Here is a 15,195-nt window from a genome sequence, read left to right on the forward strand (position 1 = left end):
ATGGTCAACATCTCTATTTTCTCCCCTCCTTTATCCCCGTAATTTGGAATAAAAGGAAACCATTCTCGTATTTGGTCTAATGATGGCTCCAAGGACGTAATAATTAGTGATAATTTGTAAGAGAAAGAAGGGGGGAGAGAGAGAGATGGAGTCTAGAGAGACACGGATCTAAACGGTGAGATGTTTGTTCCACCCCACACGTGAGTCGATCCTTCGAATCCTTTTGTCTCGTTGGGTTTCTCCCTTCCGGGGTGTTCGTTTCTTCCCACCCACTACACGGATATACGAGTAAGTCTTCTCTCGTCTCTCCCTTTGTTGATTCTTGCTTGGGTTTAGCTTAGAGTTGTAGTTGTTAGTCAGGAAGCTTGAATTGAAGATGGAACCGAGTGAAGTTTTCTTCTTTGTTGCCTTTTTTTATTCCCTTCTTTTTCTCATTTCCTTTTTGCTTTAATTGCGAAAAGTTTGATCTTTTGGTTGTTTGGAAGGTTTCATGGTTGAATTAGGAGATGGGAAATTCTGGGTCTTTTCATGATAAAGAAATTTTGTGGTATTGAGCTAAATTCTCACTAATCTGATCTATTTCTAGTGAATTATTGAGAAGCAAGCAGATAGGAGGTAGATGATGAAGTTTACATGTTTCATTTGGATGATTTCTGCCAATTTCTGAATTCAATTCGTTCATTAAGTTGGACTACTCGTTTGAGAGGATCGTCATGTTTCTGGACTTAAAATTCTAGCATTGATCTCCTAAGGTGGATGGAAGGGTCAACCACATGCATGATTTGACAAAACTCTCTCTCTCTCTCTCTCTCTCTCTCTCTCTCTCTAGATGTCACTTGATGTGCTTCCATCTCTTTCTTTGTTGTTTCGTTACTCATTTGATAGATTACAAAAGGGTAATGTTTAACTGTTTTAGGTGTTTGACTATTTGTTCACTGATACTTTTGTGTTCTTGGTCTCTGTCCACAGTACATCATATTAAAAGGGATCACTAGACCATCCAGAGAGAAAATAGAAGATGCTGTCTGTAGATCACAGTCTTCTTATTGGTTGTTTTTGTATGTTCGCTAATACAATGTGAAAATGCTTTTGCTGGCAGCCTCTCTGTATTCTTTTTCAAGGAATATTTACAGTTTTAACCTTTAAGTTCTCAATTTCTTCCTCTGAATTCATCCCTTGAAGTGAGAAATAGCTATTATATTATGTTGTTTGAAGTTTTGACTTTAACTAATGTTGTTTCAAGATACTTGAATACTTCACTTCCTTTTCTGCTTCACTCTAGTCTAGAAAACGGTATTTATGAAACAATTAAGGCTATTCAGACAATCCTTGGAGCTTTTTGCAACTTAACTTGATGCAGCTAACTAGATTTTTTAGTGTCACTTGCGTGTTGGAATATTCTATAATAACAGAGAGATATCATCTGATATACAGATTTATTCACATGCAAGCAACAACTAGATTTATATGTCTAGGGTAAAAGAAGCTGTATCCAAGTTTTAGCTGATAGCAACTGGTTACGGGTGGATATAGTGTAAAGTCTACATCGAGCATCATTTGTCAGAGGATTTAATTACTTTACATGATAAATTAGCATTCAGAAGTTGTTTGATTAGTTGTACAACATTAATGATTTAATATTTCTCCAAAAGTCTATGCCTCGTTTTATATGTGGTTTAAAGTATCACGATGTCTTTCTCTGAGCTAAAAGATGAGATAATTTTGCTTAATTGTACATAATCCTCTTGAGGAAATGAAAATAGATGTAAGATCAATACTTGCCTTACTTTACTGATCTTATATTTGCCTCACTTTATTTCTTTTGAGTTTTGATTTGTAAATGCATCAGAAACCAAGATAGACTAGTTGCAGGACTAGCATCACTTGGACTATCTAGTTATCCTATTTGAAACATTCTGCTGAAGGTCAATCCTCTGTCTGACTTATCTTAAACTGCTGACTGTCATCACAATGAGATTCCATAGTAACTCTCTTTGTTCCTCTTCTCGAAGAACTTCTGAATATGCTTCCTACTAATTTTATCCTCACACTTTCCTGAATTCTAGCCTGCCATGTCTGACCTATCCTCTTTGTCACTATGCAATACCCAGAACCACCCATTCGGACATGTATCAAGAGGCACACAGGATGAAATACTGTTAATCAGTAAATGGAAACAACTTTACTGGCTGTAGTTAGTTTTGTGTGCCAGAGTGAGAAACTTTCACTCTAAGAAAGTTTTATGGACGAATTATCTTTGTTGAACATCATGGTTATATTTAAGGCTTCACTATATAACACTCATTGTGCACTTTGTTGTTGTTGTTGTTGTCTTCAGGAAGGAATCAGATTGAGTATTTATTTATTGAGGAAAGGAAGAGAAAAAAGGTGCCAAAGAAAATCTCTCTGGAGGCACCTTGCTTACTGCATCTATGTCTACATCAGAAATTCCGCCAACTCCTGTGGAACCTCCAATGTCCACAGTCACAGAAGAGAATGTTGACACTAACCAACAGCAGGGACCAAGTGTGAATTATGAGACACCAATTCATCAACATGGTCCTGACGGTTTGTTGTTGGACCACAATGAACCTGATACGCTGATCAGCTCAAATGAATCAAGGACTTCTACAGATGATACTGTCCCTTCCTCCTCAGAAGTGCTTAGCAATGCAGCACCTCATTCATTGGATAAGGTGATGGAAGACATGGAAACTGAATCAATGCACAAGCTTGAAGATGGCAGTTCTGATAGTGTTTCTGATGCTCAGATAAGTAATGGTCATGCTGCTCCTAGTCAGATTGGAAAAGCCACAGAGGAGCCACATGATGCTCCAGTCATTAAGGAATCTACTCCATCTTCTGAAATGAATACAAAGCAAGATAGGTCTCAAGTCATGCCTGATGAGCCTGATCGTACAAAGGTTGAAAATGTATCGAAAAGGTCACCAGCGGACAATGTAAAGAACATACAATCAAACAGAAGCCTCATTGATACTGCGGCACCTTTTGAATCTGTGAAGGAGGCTGTCACTAAGTTTGGAGGAATTGTCGACTGGAAAGCTCACAAAGCACAGGCTCTAGAGGTAATGGATATTCCTTTGAAGACTATTACTTATCCCCTTCGGAGATGAGTATCACTGATATCTTGCTTCATGAGTAGCCTTTCCATTACTTCAGGCCCATATTGCCTCATCAACTCTTTTTTTATCTCCCCCGCAAGCTTTTGTAGTTCAGTTACCACTTAACTGACATCATATTACAGCCTATAAAAAATAGTTAGTTGCTCGTACTTGAGCAGGAAAAAAGACTACAAGGAAAATCAGTTGACCTCCTTTAAAAAAAAGGATAATCAGATTATTAATTATTCGTCATGGACTATTCTTTAATTTTATAGATGAGGACTTTCTAGAACCTTTACTTTTTCTCGATAAAATATTGAAATTTGAGTCCATTCTTTTAGTTTGTTCACTATTCTCATATCAAACTAGTACAAGTGTAAACAAGAAACACTTTTTTGAATGTGTAGAAGTAGAACAACTCTTCCATGTGGACTTCAGAAAATGGCCAACAGATCCACACATCATAACCCATTTGGTTCTTAGTTTCTTAAGCTGCACTAAGATTTTCTTTTTTCTTTTTTCACTCGAGTATTATATGACTTGGTTTGTATACATGCAGAGGAGCAAGCATATCCGGTTTGAACTTGAGAAGGTGCAGAAAGAAATTCCAGAGTGCAAAAAGCAATCAGAAGCTGCAGAAGAGGCTAAAGCACAGGTACTTGAGGAGCTAGAGAGCACTAAAAGACTTGTAGAAGAGCTGAAACTTAATTTGGAGAGAGCACAAACTGAAGAAGCCCAAGCGAAACAGGACTCAGAACTTGCTCAACTTAGGGTCAAAGAAATGGAACAAGGAATTGCTGACGAAGCTAGTGTCGCAGCGAAGGCACAAGTAGAGGTTGCCAAAGCTAGGCATGCAGCTGCAGTAGCAGAATTGAAGTCCGTGAAAGAGGAGTTGAAAGCACTGCAAGAAGAGTATGCATCTTTAGTTAACAAAAGAGATATGTCGATCAAGAAAGCAGAGGAAGCTGTTTCAGCATCAAAGGAGATTGAGAAGACAGTGGAGGAACTGACTCTGGAACTTATTACAACCAAAGAATCACTGGAATTGGCCCATGCAGCACATCTTGAAGCAGAAGAACATAGAATTGGTGCAGCTTTGGCGAGAGAACAAGATTGTCTTACTTGGGAAAAGGAACTGAAACAGACAGAAGAGGAGTTGCAACGGCTAAATGACCAACTTTTATCAGCAAAGGATTTGAAGTCAAAGTTGAGTACAGCATCCACTTCGTTACTCAACCTCAATGCTGAGCTAGCAGCTTACATGGAAGCAAAAGTAAACCAAGAAGCAGAGGGCACTGAGGAAGAGAATGGGGCTGATGAACTGAAGAAAACCCAAAAGTCCATTCAGGAAGCCTTAGTTTCAACATCTAAGGAGCTTGAGGAAGTTAAAAAGAATATAGAGAAAACAAAAGATGAGGTCAATATTTTAAGAGTTGCAGCTTCGGCCCTCAAGTCAGAGCTGGATAGAGAGAAAACAACCCTTTCAACATTGCAGCAGAGGGAAGGGATGGCATCTATAGCAGTATCTTCTCTTGAAGCTGAGCTTAATAAGACCAAAGAAGAATTAGAAGCAATTCGAAAAAAGGAAAAGGAAACAAGAGAAAAGATGGTGGAGCTACCTAAGGTGTTGCAACAAGCAGCTCAGGAAGCAGATGAAGCTAAGTCTGCTGCTCAAATGGCGCAAGAAGAGCTAAGAAGGGCCAAGGAAGAAGCAGAACAAGCCAAGGCCAGCACAAGCACCACAGAGATCAGATTACATGCAGCACTGAAAGAAATTGAGGCAACTCGAGCATCGGAGAAGCTCGCACTTGCTGCGGTTAAAGCATTGCAAGAGAGCGAGCAGGCTGGAAGTATCGAAGAAGATTCTCCTAGAGGAATAACTCTTCCCGTAGATGAATATTTTGCTCTTAGCAAGAGTGCTCACGAAGCTGAAGAGCTTGCACATGTAAGGGTGACCGCTGCCTTTGTTCAGGTTGAGTTGGCAAAGGATTCCGAGTCGAAGAGTTTAGAGAGATTAAATGAAGCTTACAAGGAGATGGATGAAAGAAAGCGTGCTCTGAGAGTTGCGATTGAAAAATCTGAGAGAGCTAAGGAGGGAAAACTTGGAGTGGAACAGGAATTGAGGAAATGGAGAGCTGATAACGAGAAGCGGCGTAAAGCTGGTGATGCTGCTAAAGCAGCAGTTAATCCTTCCAGAAGCCCACCAGGGAGCTTCGAACATCGCATTGAAACAAAGGGCTTTGACAAGGAAGAAGGTGATGTCTATGTCCATCCAATGTCAGATCCAAAGTTATATACAGCAGTAAGTAGCCCAGACGAATTTGTATCCGATACGAAGGTAAGGAAGAAGAAGTCACTTCTCCCACGGATTGTCATGTTCTTAGCCAGAAAAAAGGGTCAACCTCAATAGTAGAAGAATTCCTTTTCAGTCGCTAGCCACCAATTTTCAGATAATCTTTGTTGTATATGTGCATTAAGTCATTAAATTTGTTTAATAAGTGGGTTTGGTTCAAGCTTGTAATTTATCGGTATAGGGTCATGGAGAAAACAATGAATAATACATTTGTATGAAGTCCAGAACTACTGAAATCTAAATTTGTACTATGTTAGAGAGGCCTGCATGAGAAACTATCATTCTATGTATTCAGGCAGGCATGAAATAATATTGTTGTAGATTTGAGATGGGGGGCATTCCATTTGCTTCACAATTTGTTCTTGTTTTCATCTTTCTATTTTTATTTAATGCATCTCTTATGTAACATGCATCAATATAATTTTGGCCTCGGACGTAAATAAAGCTTATTGTATTCGTGGTCAATAATTAACAACATATAGTTTTGGATTTTCGCAAATGGAAACGATTTCTTCAATAATTAAAAAATATATTCATATATATATTTATAAATAATAAATAATGACATTTATACATTAGGGTAATCCTACAGAATATTCGCAAGGTTGATAGTTATTCCATGGTAGTTATCCCGTTTTGAGATATTCTTGGGGGAAACGACGAATAAACCCCTCTATTCCCACCGCTTAACCCCAGTCACGGCAAACAGTGAAATTATGAGAGGAACGGCCGTCGTCGATCTCCCAGACTCGCTTCCTTCTCCATCTCCTCCCGCTTCCTCCTCCCATTCCCATCTCAGGTTTCCGCGAAACCCTAATTCTTTTCTATTCCCTTTCTTTATCGGATTCTTATCTCTCCTTCCTGAATCGGAACAGCCCTGGGCGCCACTACTATGTTGCTGTTGATCGCCTCCAGTTCAAGATGGTATTTTTTTTTTAATCTCTCACTTTGGATCGCTTTCTATTCAACGTTTTGGTTTACCTTGGCTGAGGTAGAGAAAATTAGCGAATTCGTGATTTATAGGAGACATTGGTGGATCTTCTCGGGCTCGCGGGGCGTCGACCCTCGCTTCCTATGGTGATATGTTGCAGCTCGCGGGATGAGCTCGATGCCGTTTGCTCCGCAGTCTCGAATCTATCTTTCATCTCTCTTTCTCCTCTGGTAAATGACTTGGCAATCCTATTCGCTCTTTCTTAATGAAAAGATCGCATTTTGGGGGTTATTTTTTGGTTGGGAAAATGATTGTGGATATTAACATGTTAGGAAAATTCTGACACTGTACAATCGAACCTAGGGTTATAATTTTTATGAATCCATAATTAAAATATGATAATTCCAAATTTGCATTTCCTTGATATTATAGAAGCTTCACTCATCTCAGGAAAGCAATCAATTTATCTATTGCAGCTTGTAGCAGAGATATGGCTCATTTGTTCATGTATAAGCAAGTCCACTACTGGATGTCGTAGTTGTTAATATAATTGTTTTGCTTATTTTGGCTCTGGAATAAGTGGAATGTTAATAAGTAAGAAGTAGGATGCAGAGGCTAGATGCGAAACTCCTTCCTCTAAAAGATAGAAACACAGGATGATGTTACTTGCTTATGGACAAGAAAGGAGGAAAAATCCTTGCTAAATATGATGTACATGAGTGGTTGGGCCAGTGGCTTCTCGTGGAGCGTTCAGCATTCTTAAGACTTCTGAAGGACTAATAGCTTGAATTGAGAGAAGAAAAATATGTTGACAACTTCGGTAATGAGAATGGCAAGCTTGGTGCATCATGTCTCTGATTGGCAACTGACAATGTGGGAGCACAAGAAGTTAAAAGTACTACATACATCATTGTGATGCATATATGATATATGTATGGAAATTCTAGTTGATCAGATTAGTTGCACTATGATTTATTGTGGTTTTCATATTTTCCAATTCCTTTCTCATTCAGTTTTTTGTTCGTGAGACCTAAGTTCATATTTTACAGTATTCTTTATAATGTGTAGTTGTTCTGAGCCCCCTTGTTGGAGCTGACTAAGTTCTTTGTGCTTATCATTGTGTGACGGGGGTTGGAAGATAAATATTACTATCTTAATTAGCTGCTATTTTCTTGCTTCTTTAAATTATGGTTAAGTATATTATACATGATTTATTTAGCTTTTGAATGCAGTACAGTGATCAGGCTGAAACTGAACGTGCATCTGTACTGGAAAAATTTCGTCAATTAACTGCAGAGTGGAATCAAGGTTACAATGATTGTTCTGGGGATGTCCTTGAATCTGGAAGTATGACTCTCAAGTCTAGCATCATAGTTGTAACAGATGCCTGCCTTCCTATAGCTGCCTCAGGAGAGGCACCTCTAGTGGCTCGTGTTTTGATAAATTATGAATTGCCATTGAAAAAGGTAAACGAAATATGTAATGTATTATATGAAATTATCAACATTCTATTGATGAAATTGATTCCATATGTTCTGTTCTTGACACTTGGAAGGTCTTAAATGCACACTATGAGTTTTGTGCCCCTGGAGCTACTTTGGTTATGCAAGTTGAAAATGGTATACTGACATTACAGTTTCTTTCAGGAAACATACTTAAGGCGCATGTCAACTTGTTTAGCAGCAGGTTATCTTTCCCACCACTATTAATTTGGTGTTTCTTGCCCAAAATTACGGTGATCGGGATAGTTTAATGCCTTTGCAGATGGAACTGTGATCAACATGGTTGTTGGAGGTGAAGTGGTAACCCTTAAAGGAATTGAAGAGAGCAGTGGTCTTGTTATTGCAGAGATGCCAATAAATGTGAGTTCGACAGTATAAAATTTAACATTGATCATTTAATCTTTTGACCAATACAATGTGATCTTTGATGCAGATCTCCGAGATCTTATAAAGACCATTATCCCAACATCAAAGAAGGAATGGTCCTTTGCAGTAGATTCTTGTTTATTGCCCATCTTGTTCTCGAGCTTGTGTACCTATGTGCAGTACCAGTTCCTTTGGACCACCGGACCTCATTTAACTGTCTACAATATGGGGCGACATGAAACTGCCACTCATTTGCTCCTTCAGTACTGTGTTGTACAATGATGATATTTAGAATGAATTTGAGCTTATATATATCACTTTTGCTTTGTATTGTGATATTTCTCATGACAGTTGACTCAGAGGAGGTAACTATCCTTGGCCTGGACATTGACCTGGATGAAAGAACAAAACTAGTTAGTATGCATGGAAGTTCTCTGTAAACCGATAAATTATCGGTACTGATTATGATGGAATAACTCCATTGACATTCTCTGTTTTCATAGAAGCATGATCAAGTGCACATGAAATTTTACAATTGGCATATCATTTCATGTAAGATGCTCTTAGCTGTGTGTTTTGGTGAACTTCATATTAGATGCAATTGGCATGGACAGCGAATTTAGTTATTAAAAAATAAACTTCAGAAAACTGTATTTTGGAACCAGTGATCTTTTCTATAAAATGTTCTTACTCTCCATAAGAAAGTAAAGAGCAGAAAGGCTTACTGAAATCATTCTAATCTTGGCCATTTTTGGTGTTACCAGGCTGGAATGGAAGTTCTAACGAGGAATAATTTATCATCAGACAAAGAAAAAAGGTTCATTCGTATGGAAAATGAATTACTTTTACATAAGAGACAGAGCACAAGGATCTATTTTTGCTATCCCTAATAATACCCTGCATTTTATTTTATGCATTCATAAAATATTCATAAATACCAGACTATATTATATAAAGTATTTATAAATACATTAACGAAGTTGACAAACAATCAAGCATGAATCATGAGAAATCCAAAACATCACGCTTCTGACTTTCTAAGTATTCCTTCAACTCCCCAGAATTATTTGCAAAATAATTGAGAAAACCATGAGTAGAACGTATGTCATACATGTGCATGCTTTAGTTTTTGAGCCAAATACATGTGCTTCGCTTTAATTAGGTAGCTGGATCATGGACATCAAAAGAATAGGATAGGATCGATGGTGAGATGAATTAGAATTACAATTTCATCTTTCACTATACAAAGCTAACTTAATGACTTGCCAACTAACAAGTACCTAAACAATCTCATCTCAAGCAATTAAGAATTCAAGATGACTTCCATAACTTTAGTCCTCAGTTTCCTCTTTCCATATAACACACCAAAATAAGAATTTATTTTGTTCCTTCTTATTTAAACTCTAGTCAAAGTCTTCAGGTAGCTCTGATATAATTATCAACCATTTCTTTTTTAGAATTAGAAGAGAGAATTTGGTTAATGTAGCAGTTGAGGTAAGCCACTAACCTTTGAATTAAGATGCTGTAGATGGACAAATAAAATTATGAAATCAAAATTATTATTATTATTATTATAAGCGTGATGAGAATTAAAAAAAAAATAAGCAAAATCCAAAATCACTATTAATATCTCTTCTGAGCTCCACATGAACTAGTTATTTATATCAATGACAAATATGTGACAAATAAATTTTTTTTTTTCCATTTTGCTGTAGTTAGCTAGGCCTTATACATCCCAATAGAGATGGAAAATGAGAACAACCCTATAGAAAGTACATGTCCAACTTAAGGAGTTCTTAAGTCCTTCTCAAACTTATCAATATGCTGATGAAATGATGATCTACGAGAACTGCTCAAAGTATAGTAGTAACAGTAATAACAGTAATAATAATAATAATAATAATTTTGAGGGCCTACGTATGTGAGACAAATTAATAACATGCCCAACAAAGGTTATTGGTCATTGGAACTTTCTCCAATACTAACATAGTATATGGCTCATGCATTCTACCTTTATTTGTTCAATGAGAAGTTAGAAAGAAAATAAAAAAAGGAAGAAGGAAGAAGAGCCCTAGATTGGTCAATCCTAGTTGCATTGCAACTAGAAGATGGTGCATGCGCATATCCTTTTTCTGATGCTTAGTTTGGACTTTGAACATGATAGCTACTTTCTAAATTGATTTCATACTGATTTTTTTATGGCTGGTTGCCATATAGTTTTCTCTTCTTCTTTTTTCTATGAGCCATTTATGGTTTATGGTATTCATTTTGCCAATAGTTTTGGAATGCCTTACCAAAAATTAGCCAAGTTTAATTTGGAGTAATTAACAACCAATGTAACACCCTCATAAATGGACATATAGAAATTTTTTATTGGTTTGTTTATATATATATTTTTTTTATTAATTCCTCCACTGCTAGCTCATAAAGAGAGAATGATAGGTGAAGTGGCCATTGGTTTATTTTATTTGATGTTGAACCTCTACTGGTTTCATGCCAAGCACACACATCTCATTGTGAAGACCACCATTGTTGTTCTTATAAGCAATTATACATAGAAAATTATAAACATAAAAGTATATTAGATTCATCCTTATCATCTACTGCATCCTATCCTTTTCTGAATTGGGTGTGAAGCATCTTGCTTAAATATTCAATCAAGAATACATATTAACTCATCCAACTAGTAATCATACATTTATCATTAGATACATTTTTTTTCAGATTATTTTCAAATGAAAATTGAATAAATATGGTTTGTTTCAATTTTAGCTTCTTCTCATGTACTTTAAAGTTAAATACTTAACCATCTTTGTTCCAAACCAAGTGTTGGTAAATTATTAATGGAGATGTAAAAAGACTTAATTACTCTATGAAAATATATTCTTTATGGTGAAAAATATTGGCGCCGTATAGTTTTGTTCTAAGGAGGATTACCTACTTAAATTTAAACTATATAATTGTAAGATATATAGTAACGCATCAAACTACAAACAGATGTAATTTGCCCTATTATTTTCTTTTAATCAAAAGTTTCACAAAGTTAATTATCTAGTTAAGAATGGTAGCATTTCCCTGCATTTGGTGCTATGGTAAATTAAAGAATACTAAAGTTTATAGATCATGACAAAAGAAATAGCCAAATCACCAACAGTTTTGGCATTCTGTGGAAGCTAATAAATCTTCTCGCTTTTCTTAACTAACAGATAAGAATCTGTTCATATTTGGTGGGAAAGTAATGTCCAATCCATCTCTTACCATTACGGAAAAAAAAAAAGGAAAAAAAAGAAAGAAAAAAAAAAGAAAAAGAAAAGAAAAGGTCTGTGGGTTGATGCATGAGTTGCTTTCACGATCATATAGTATTTTCCTCCCTTAGCCTTGGCTTCTTTTAAACACAAGATTAAGACTTGGCAACCAACAGAAGTAGGTAGGAGAATAAGCCATTTAGACATCATCACAAGGTTTAATCTCCATTGTGACCTTAATATACCAAAAGAGATTAAAACGATGGTCTAAATATTCATGTACTATATGTTCCGGCGGCGTTTGAATTAAATAAAACTACTGGATTAACCTAAAAATTCTTCTTTTAAAACATATCGTTGCTCTATTAATCATAAATTTTCAACTTTAAAATACTCAAAGAATTTTAAAAAAAAAAATCGCTCGCATGGAGTACGTGATAAATACTAATTACATAATAGTAAGTTACTGTAACTTGATGCAAAAGAAAGGGCAAAATAGCAAAGATTGTTAAACTAAAAAGAAGCCATTAACGAAAGACCCCTGTGATGTGGCAATCTCAACAGCAAGGGCCAAGGGAGGAGAAATAAATAGGAAGCTTCAAATATAACCCCGAGGGCTAAATTGCAAAGAAAGTAATTTACATTTTGACCCCTGAAACATCTTACCCACGACAAAGGCCAAGAATTAACTTGGTAGCTAGCTCACTAATAAACAAAGATTCGCAAATCCATCACCTATCAAATAGATAGATGTGTGTGTGTGTGTATATATATATATATATATATACATCCATACATAACCCACATAGCTATGGGCCTAAGAGGAGGGGAGATGTTCAAGGGTAGTAGTACTCCTCCTTCGAGAGCAATCGTTGTTAGGATCAATGTCGCCTTCTTGGTCTTCTTCTTGGCTGCTTACATCGCCATTCTTCTCCTCCAACCTTCTTCCCTCTTCGACAACAACGCCGCCTCCCTCGTCCGCTGCACTTTCCGGAATTGCGCTCCCGCCGTCAGTAAGGTTAGTAAGGTTTGGGGATTGATATATTTATACGTGATTGATTTGAAAGTTGTGATGGAGTGTTTGATTTTTAATGATTAGATGAGGAATGAGAAGAGGATTGCTAAGGAGAGAGCTCCTAGATTTTTGCGTGGGGATGAGAGGATCGGATTGGTGAACATGGGGGAGGATGAGCTGGCGGGGTGGGGGGTGGAGAAGGGGAGGAGGACGACGAGGATTGAGTTCGAGCAGGCGTCGGGAATTTCGAGTGGAAGGATTTGTTCCCAGAGTGGATAGACGAGGAGGAGGAGATCGAGGGGCCGTCGTGCCCGGACATCCCGATGCCGGACTTGTCCAGGTACGAGGCGGTGGACGTGGTGGTGGCCAAGTTGCCGTGCCGGCGGACGGAGAAGGGGTGGGCGAGGGACGTGGCCAGGCTGCAGGTGCACCTGGTGGCCGCGAACTTGGCAGTGAGGAAGGGGAGGCGGGACCGGCGCGGGGCGGTGAAGGTGGTGTTCTTGAGCCCATGCGAGCCGATGATGGAGCTCTTCCGGTGCGACGATTTGGCGGCCAGGGAGGGAGATTGGTGGGTGTATGAGACCTCGGCGGAGAGGTTGGAGGACAAGGTCAGGTTGCCGCTCGGATCCTGCAACCTCGCTTTGCCACTCTGGGGAGAAGGTAAATTATTAATTTCAATCTCTTGGATCTTTTTTTTTTTTTTTTAATTTAAATTTTTTAAATTAATTGATTATTATTATTATTATAGGTTAATTAATTTCCACCGCCCTAAAGTGGTTGTAGTAGAGCACTAGAGCTAGATGTAAGGAAGTGGAAACAGGGGATATCAATTATATGTTTTAAAGCTGCAATTTATGGATGTCGTTAATGGTAGGTAGAAGGCATATTAGATGGCACATCAACTTCAAATTTCCTTTCTTTCCTGTTTTGAAGAAAACCAAAGGACCCCCAGGGCCCCACCTGACCTCCCAGGCCAATTGTCGCAAAAGATGTTGTCGTGTGCGGTTTCATAATTGGGCAGAATGATACGTACTATCCAATAACAATTTATAGGATACGGAGAGCTTGGCTAATTTCGATTCAAGGGAAGTTGATCTATTTATTATACGGATAAACTAAGATATGGTAGCTAAGAAAGAGATGGGGCTGGTTATCCAATTCAACCTTAGTTTACAAGTTAAGTCTTTGGCACGATCACACCCTGTCTATGGTTCTATTTGTCATTACGTGATATCCATCTCTATACAATATTTGTATATTATTTTAAGAGATTGAATTGCTGTAGGAATAAACGAGGTGTTTGACGTGTCCAAACTGGCGACGCCGGCGAGCCGGCGGCCCCGTCGGGAGGCGTACGCGACGGTGCTCCACTCCTCGGACGCCTACCTCTGCGGAGCGATCATGCTAGCGCAGAGCATCCGCCGCACGGGCTCCACAAGCGACCTCGTCCTCCTCCACGACAAGTCGATCCGGCGGCGTCAGCTACAGGCGCTGGTGGCCGCCGGTTGGATCCTCCGCGAGATTAAGCGCATCCGCAACCCCCGGGCCAAGAAGTACACCTACAATGAGTACAACTACAGCAAGTTCCGGCTGTGGCAGCTCACCGACTACGACAAGGTCGTGTTTGTGGACGCCGACATCCTCGTCCTCCGCAACCTCGACATCCTCTTCCGCTTCCCCCAGATCTCCGCCACGGGAAACGACGGCGTCATCTTCAACTCCGGCGTCATGGTCATCGAGCCCTCCAACTGCACCTTCAACGCCCTCATGATGCGCCGCAGGGACATCGTCTCCTACAACGGCGGCGACCAGGGTTTCCTCAACGAGGTCTTCGTCTGGTGGCATCGGCTCCCCCGGAGGGTGAACTACCTAAAGAACTTCTGGGCGAACACGACGGCGGAGAGGAGCTTAAAAGATCACCTCTACGGTGCGGACCCACCGAAAGTGTACGCCGTCCACTACCTCGGATTGAAGCCATGGTTGTGTTACAGAGACTACGACTGCAACTGGAACAAGGACGACCAAAGGGTTTACGCCAGCGACGCGGCGCATCGGACGTGGTGGAGATTACACGACAAGATGGAGGAGGGATTGAAGGCGTTGTGTTTGCTGTCGGACGAAAGGAAGAAGGACTTGGAGTGGGATAGGAGGGATGCGGAGAAGATGGGGTATAGTGATGGCCATTGGAGGTGGAACATCACGGATCAGAGGATGAGCATCTCACCCCAAATTAATTAATTCAACTTACTCCCTCCATCTACTTCTTGCAGAGAGAGAGAGAGAGAGAGATCGAGAGAGAAATATAATTTTTCCACCCCCCCTTCCTCTTTGGAATATATATTTTATATGTATAGGAGTAAATCTCTTAAAATTCTTTGATAGATTTTATTAATGGACTCTTTGATGATGATGTTGTTGTTTTAGCCTCATTTATTGTACTGTATCAAATATATATGTGATGTTTATACGCCTAAATGAAACGATCAACCTCAGACTAGTTAAGAGAGTAGTTTCCAGTAAGGGAGAATTAGAAAGGAGAGAGAGAGAGAGAGAGAGAGCAATTTTAATGGAAATGGTGAATTAGGTGCACCAACCAACCAACATGTGGGATGATGCATGGCCCATACGGTTGGTGGTTATTTACACATGACATGAGGTACT

General features: G+C 39.0%; 3 protein-coding genes across 4 annotated transcripts; all 3 read left to right on the forward strand.

The window, feature by feature from the left end:
- LOC140780304 (protein WEAK CHLOROPLAST MOVEMENT UNDER BLUE LIGHT 1-like) lies at window positions 1-5,830 on the forward strand. Its single transcript, XM_073125747.1, has 3 exons — window positions 1-288; window positions 2,339-3,086; window positions 3,682-5,830. The coding sequence occupies exons 2-3, from the start codon at window positions 2,433-2,435 to the stop codon at window positions 5,530-5,532; spliced, it is 2,505 nt and encodes an 834-aa protein (XP_072981848.1). The 5' UTR covers window positions 1-288; window positions 2,339-2,432; the 3' UTR covers window positions 5,533-5,830.
- Window positions 5,831-6,104: 274 nt separating this feature from the next.
- On the forward strand, window positions 6,105-8,815 carry LOC140784659 (uncharacterized). 2 transcript variants are annotated; one of them, XM_073132217.1, is made up of 7 exons: window positions 6,105-6,274; window positions 6,351-6,399; window positions 6,499-6,636; window positions 7,639-7,872; window positions 8,053-8,092; window positions 8,171-8,268; window positions 8,342-8,815. In XM_073132217.1, exons 1-7 carry the CDS (start codon window positions 6,192-6,194, stop codon window positions 8,357-8,359), a joined length of 660 nt encoding a protein of 219 aa, XP_072988318.1. In that variant the 5' UTR covers window positions 6,105-6,191; the 3' UTR covers window positions 8,360-8,815. The 2 variants fall into 2 exon arrangements, with proteins under 2 accessions (XP_072988318.1, XP_072988395.1); XM_073132294.1 differs by having other exon boundaries at window positions 8,171-8,369.
- Window positions 8,816-12,319: 3,504 nt separating this feature from the next.
- On the forward strand, window positions 12,320-14,957 carry LOC140780305 (UDP-glucuronate:xylan alpha-glucuronosyltransferase 2-like). Its single transcript, XM_073125748.1, is given in 4 exon segments — window positions 12,320-12,537; window positions 12,619-12,775; window positions 12,778-13,194; window positions 13,820-14,957. Coding segments are annotated over 4 exon segments (1,734 nt in total). The 5' UTR covers window positions 12,320-12,330; the 3' UTR covers window positions 14,773-14,957.
- The last annotated feature ends 238 nt before the right edge of the window (window positions 14,958-15,195 follow it).

Source organism: Typha latifolia, chromosome 1 (genome assembly GCF_019914945.1).
Source record: "Typha latifolia isolate L0001 chromosome 1, TyphaL0001v2, whole genome shotgun sequence".
In the NCBI taxonomy this organism is placed as follows: domain Eukaryota; kingdom Viridiplantae; phylum Streptophyta; class Magnoliopsida; order Poales; family Typhaceae; genus Typha; species Typha latifolia.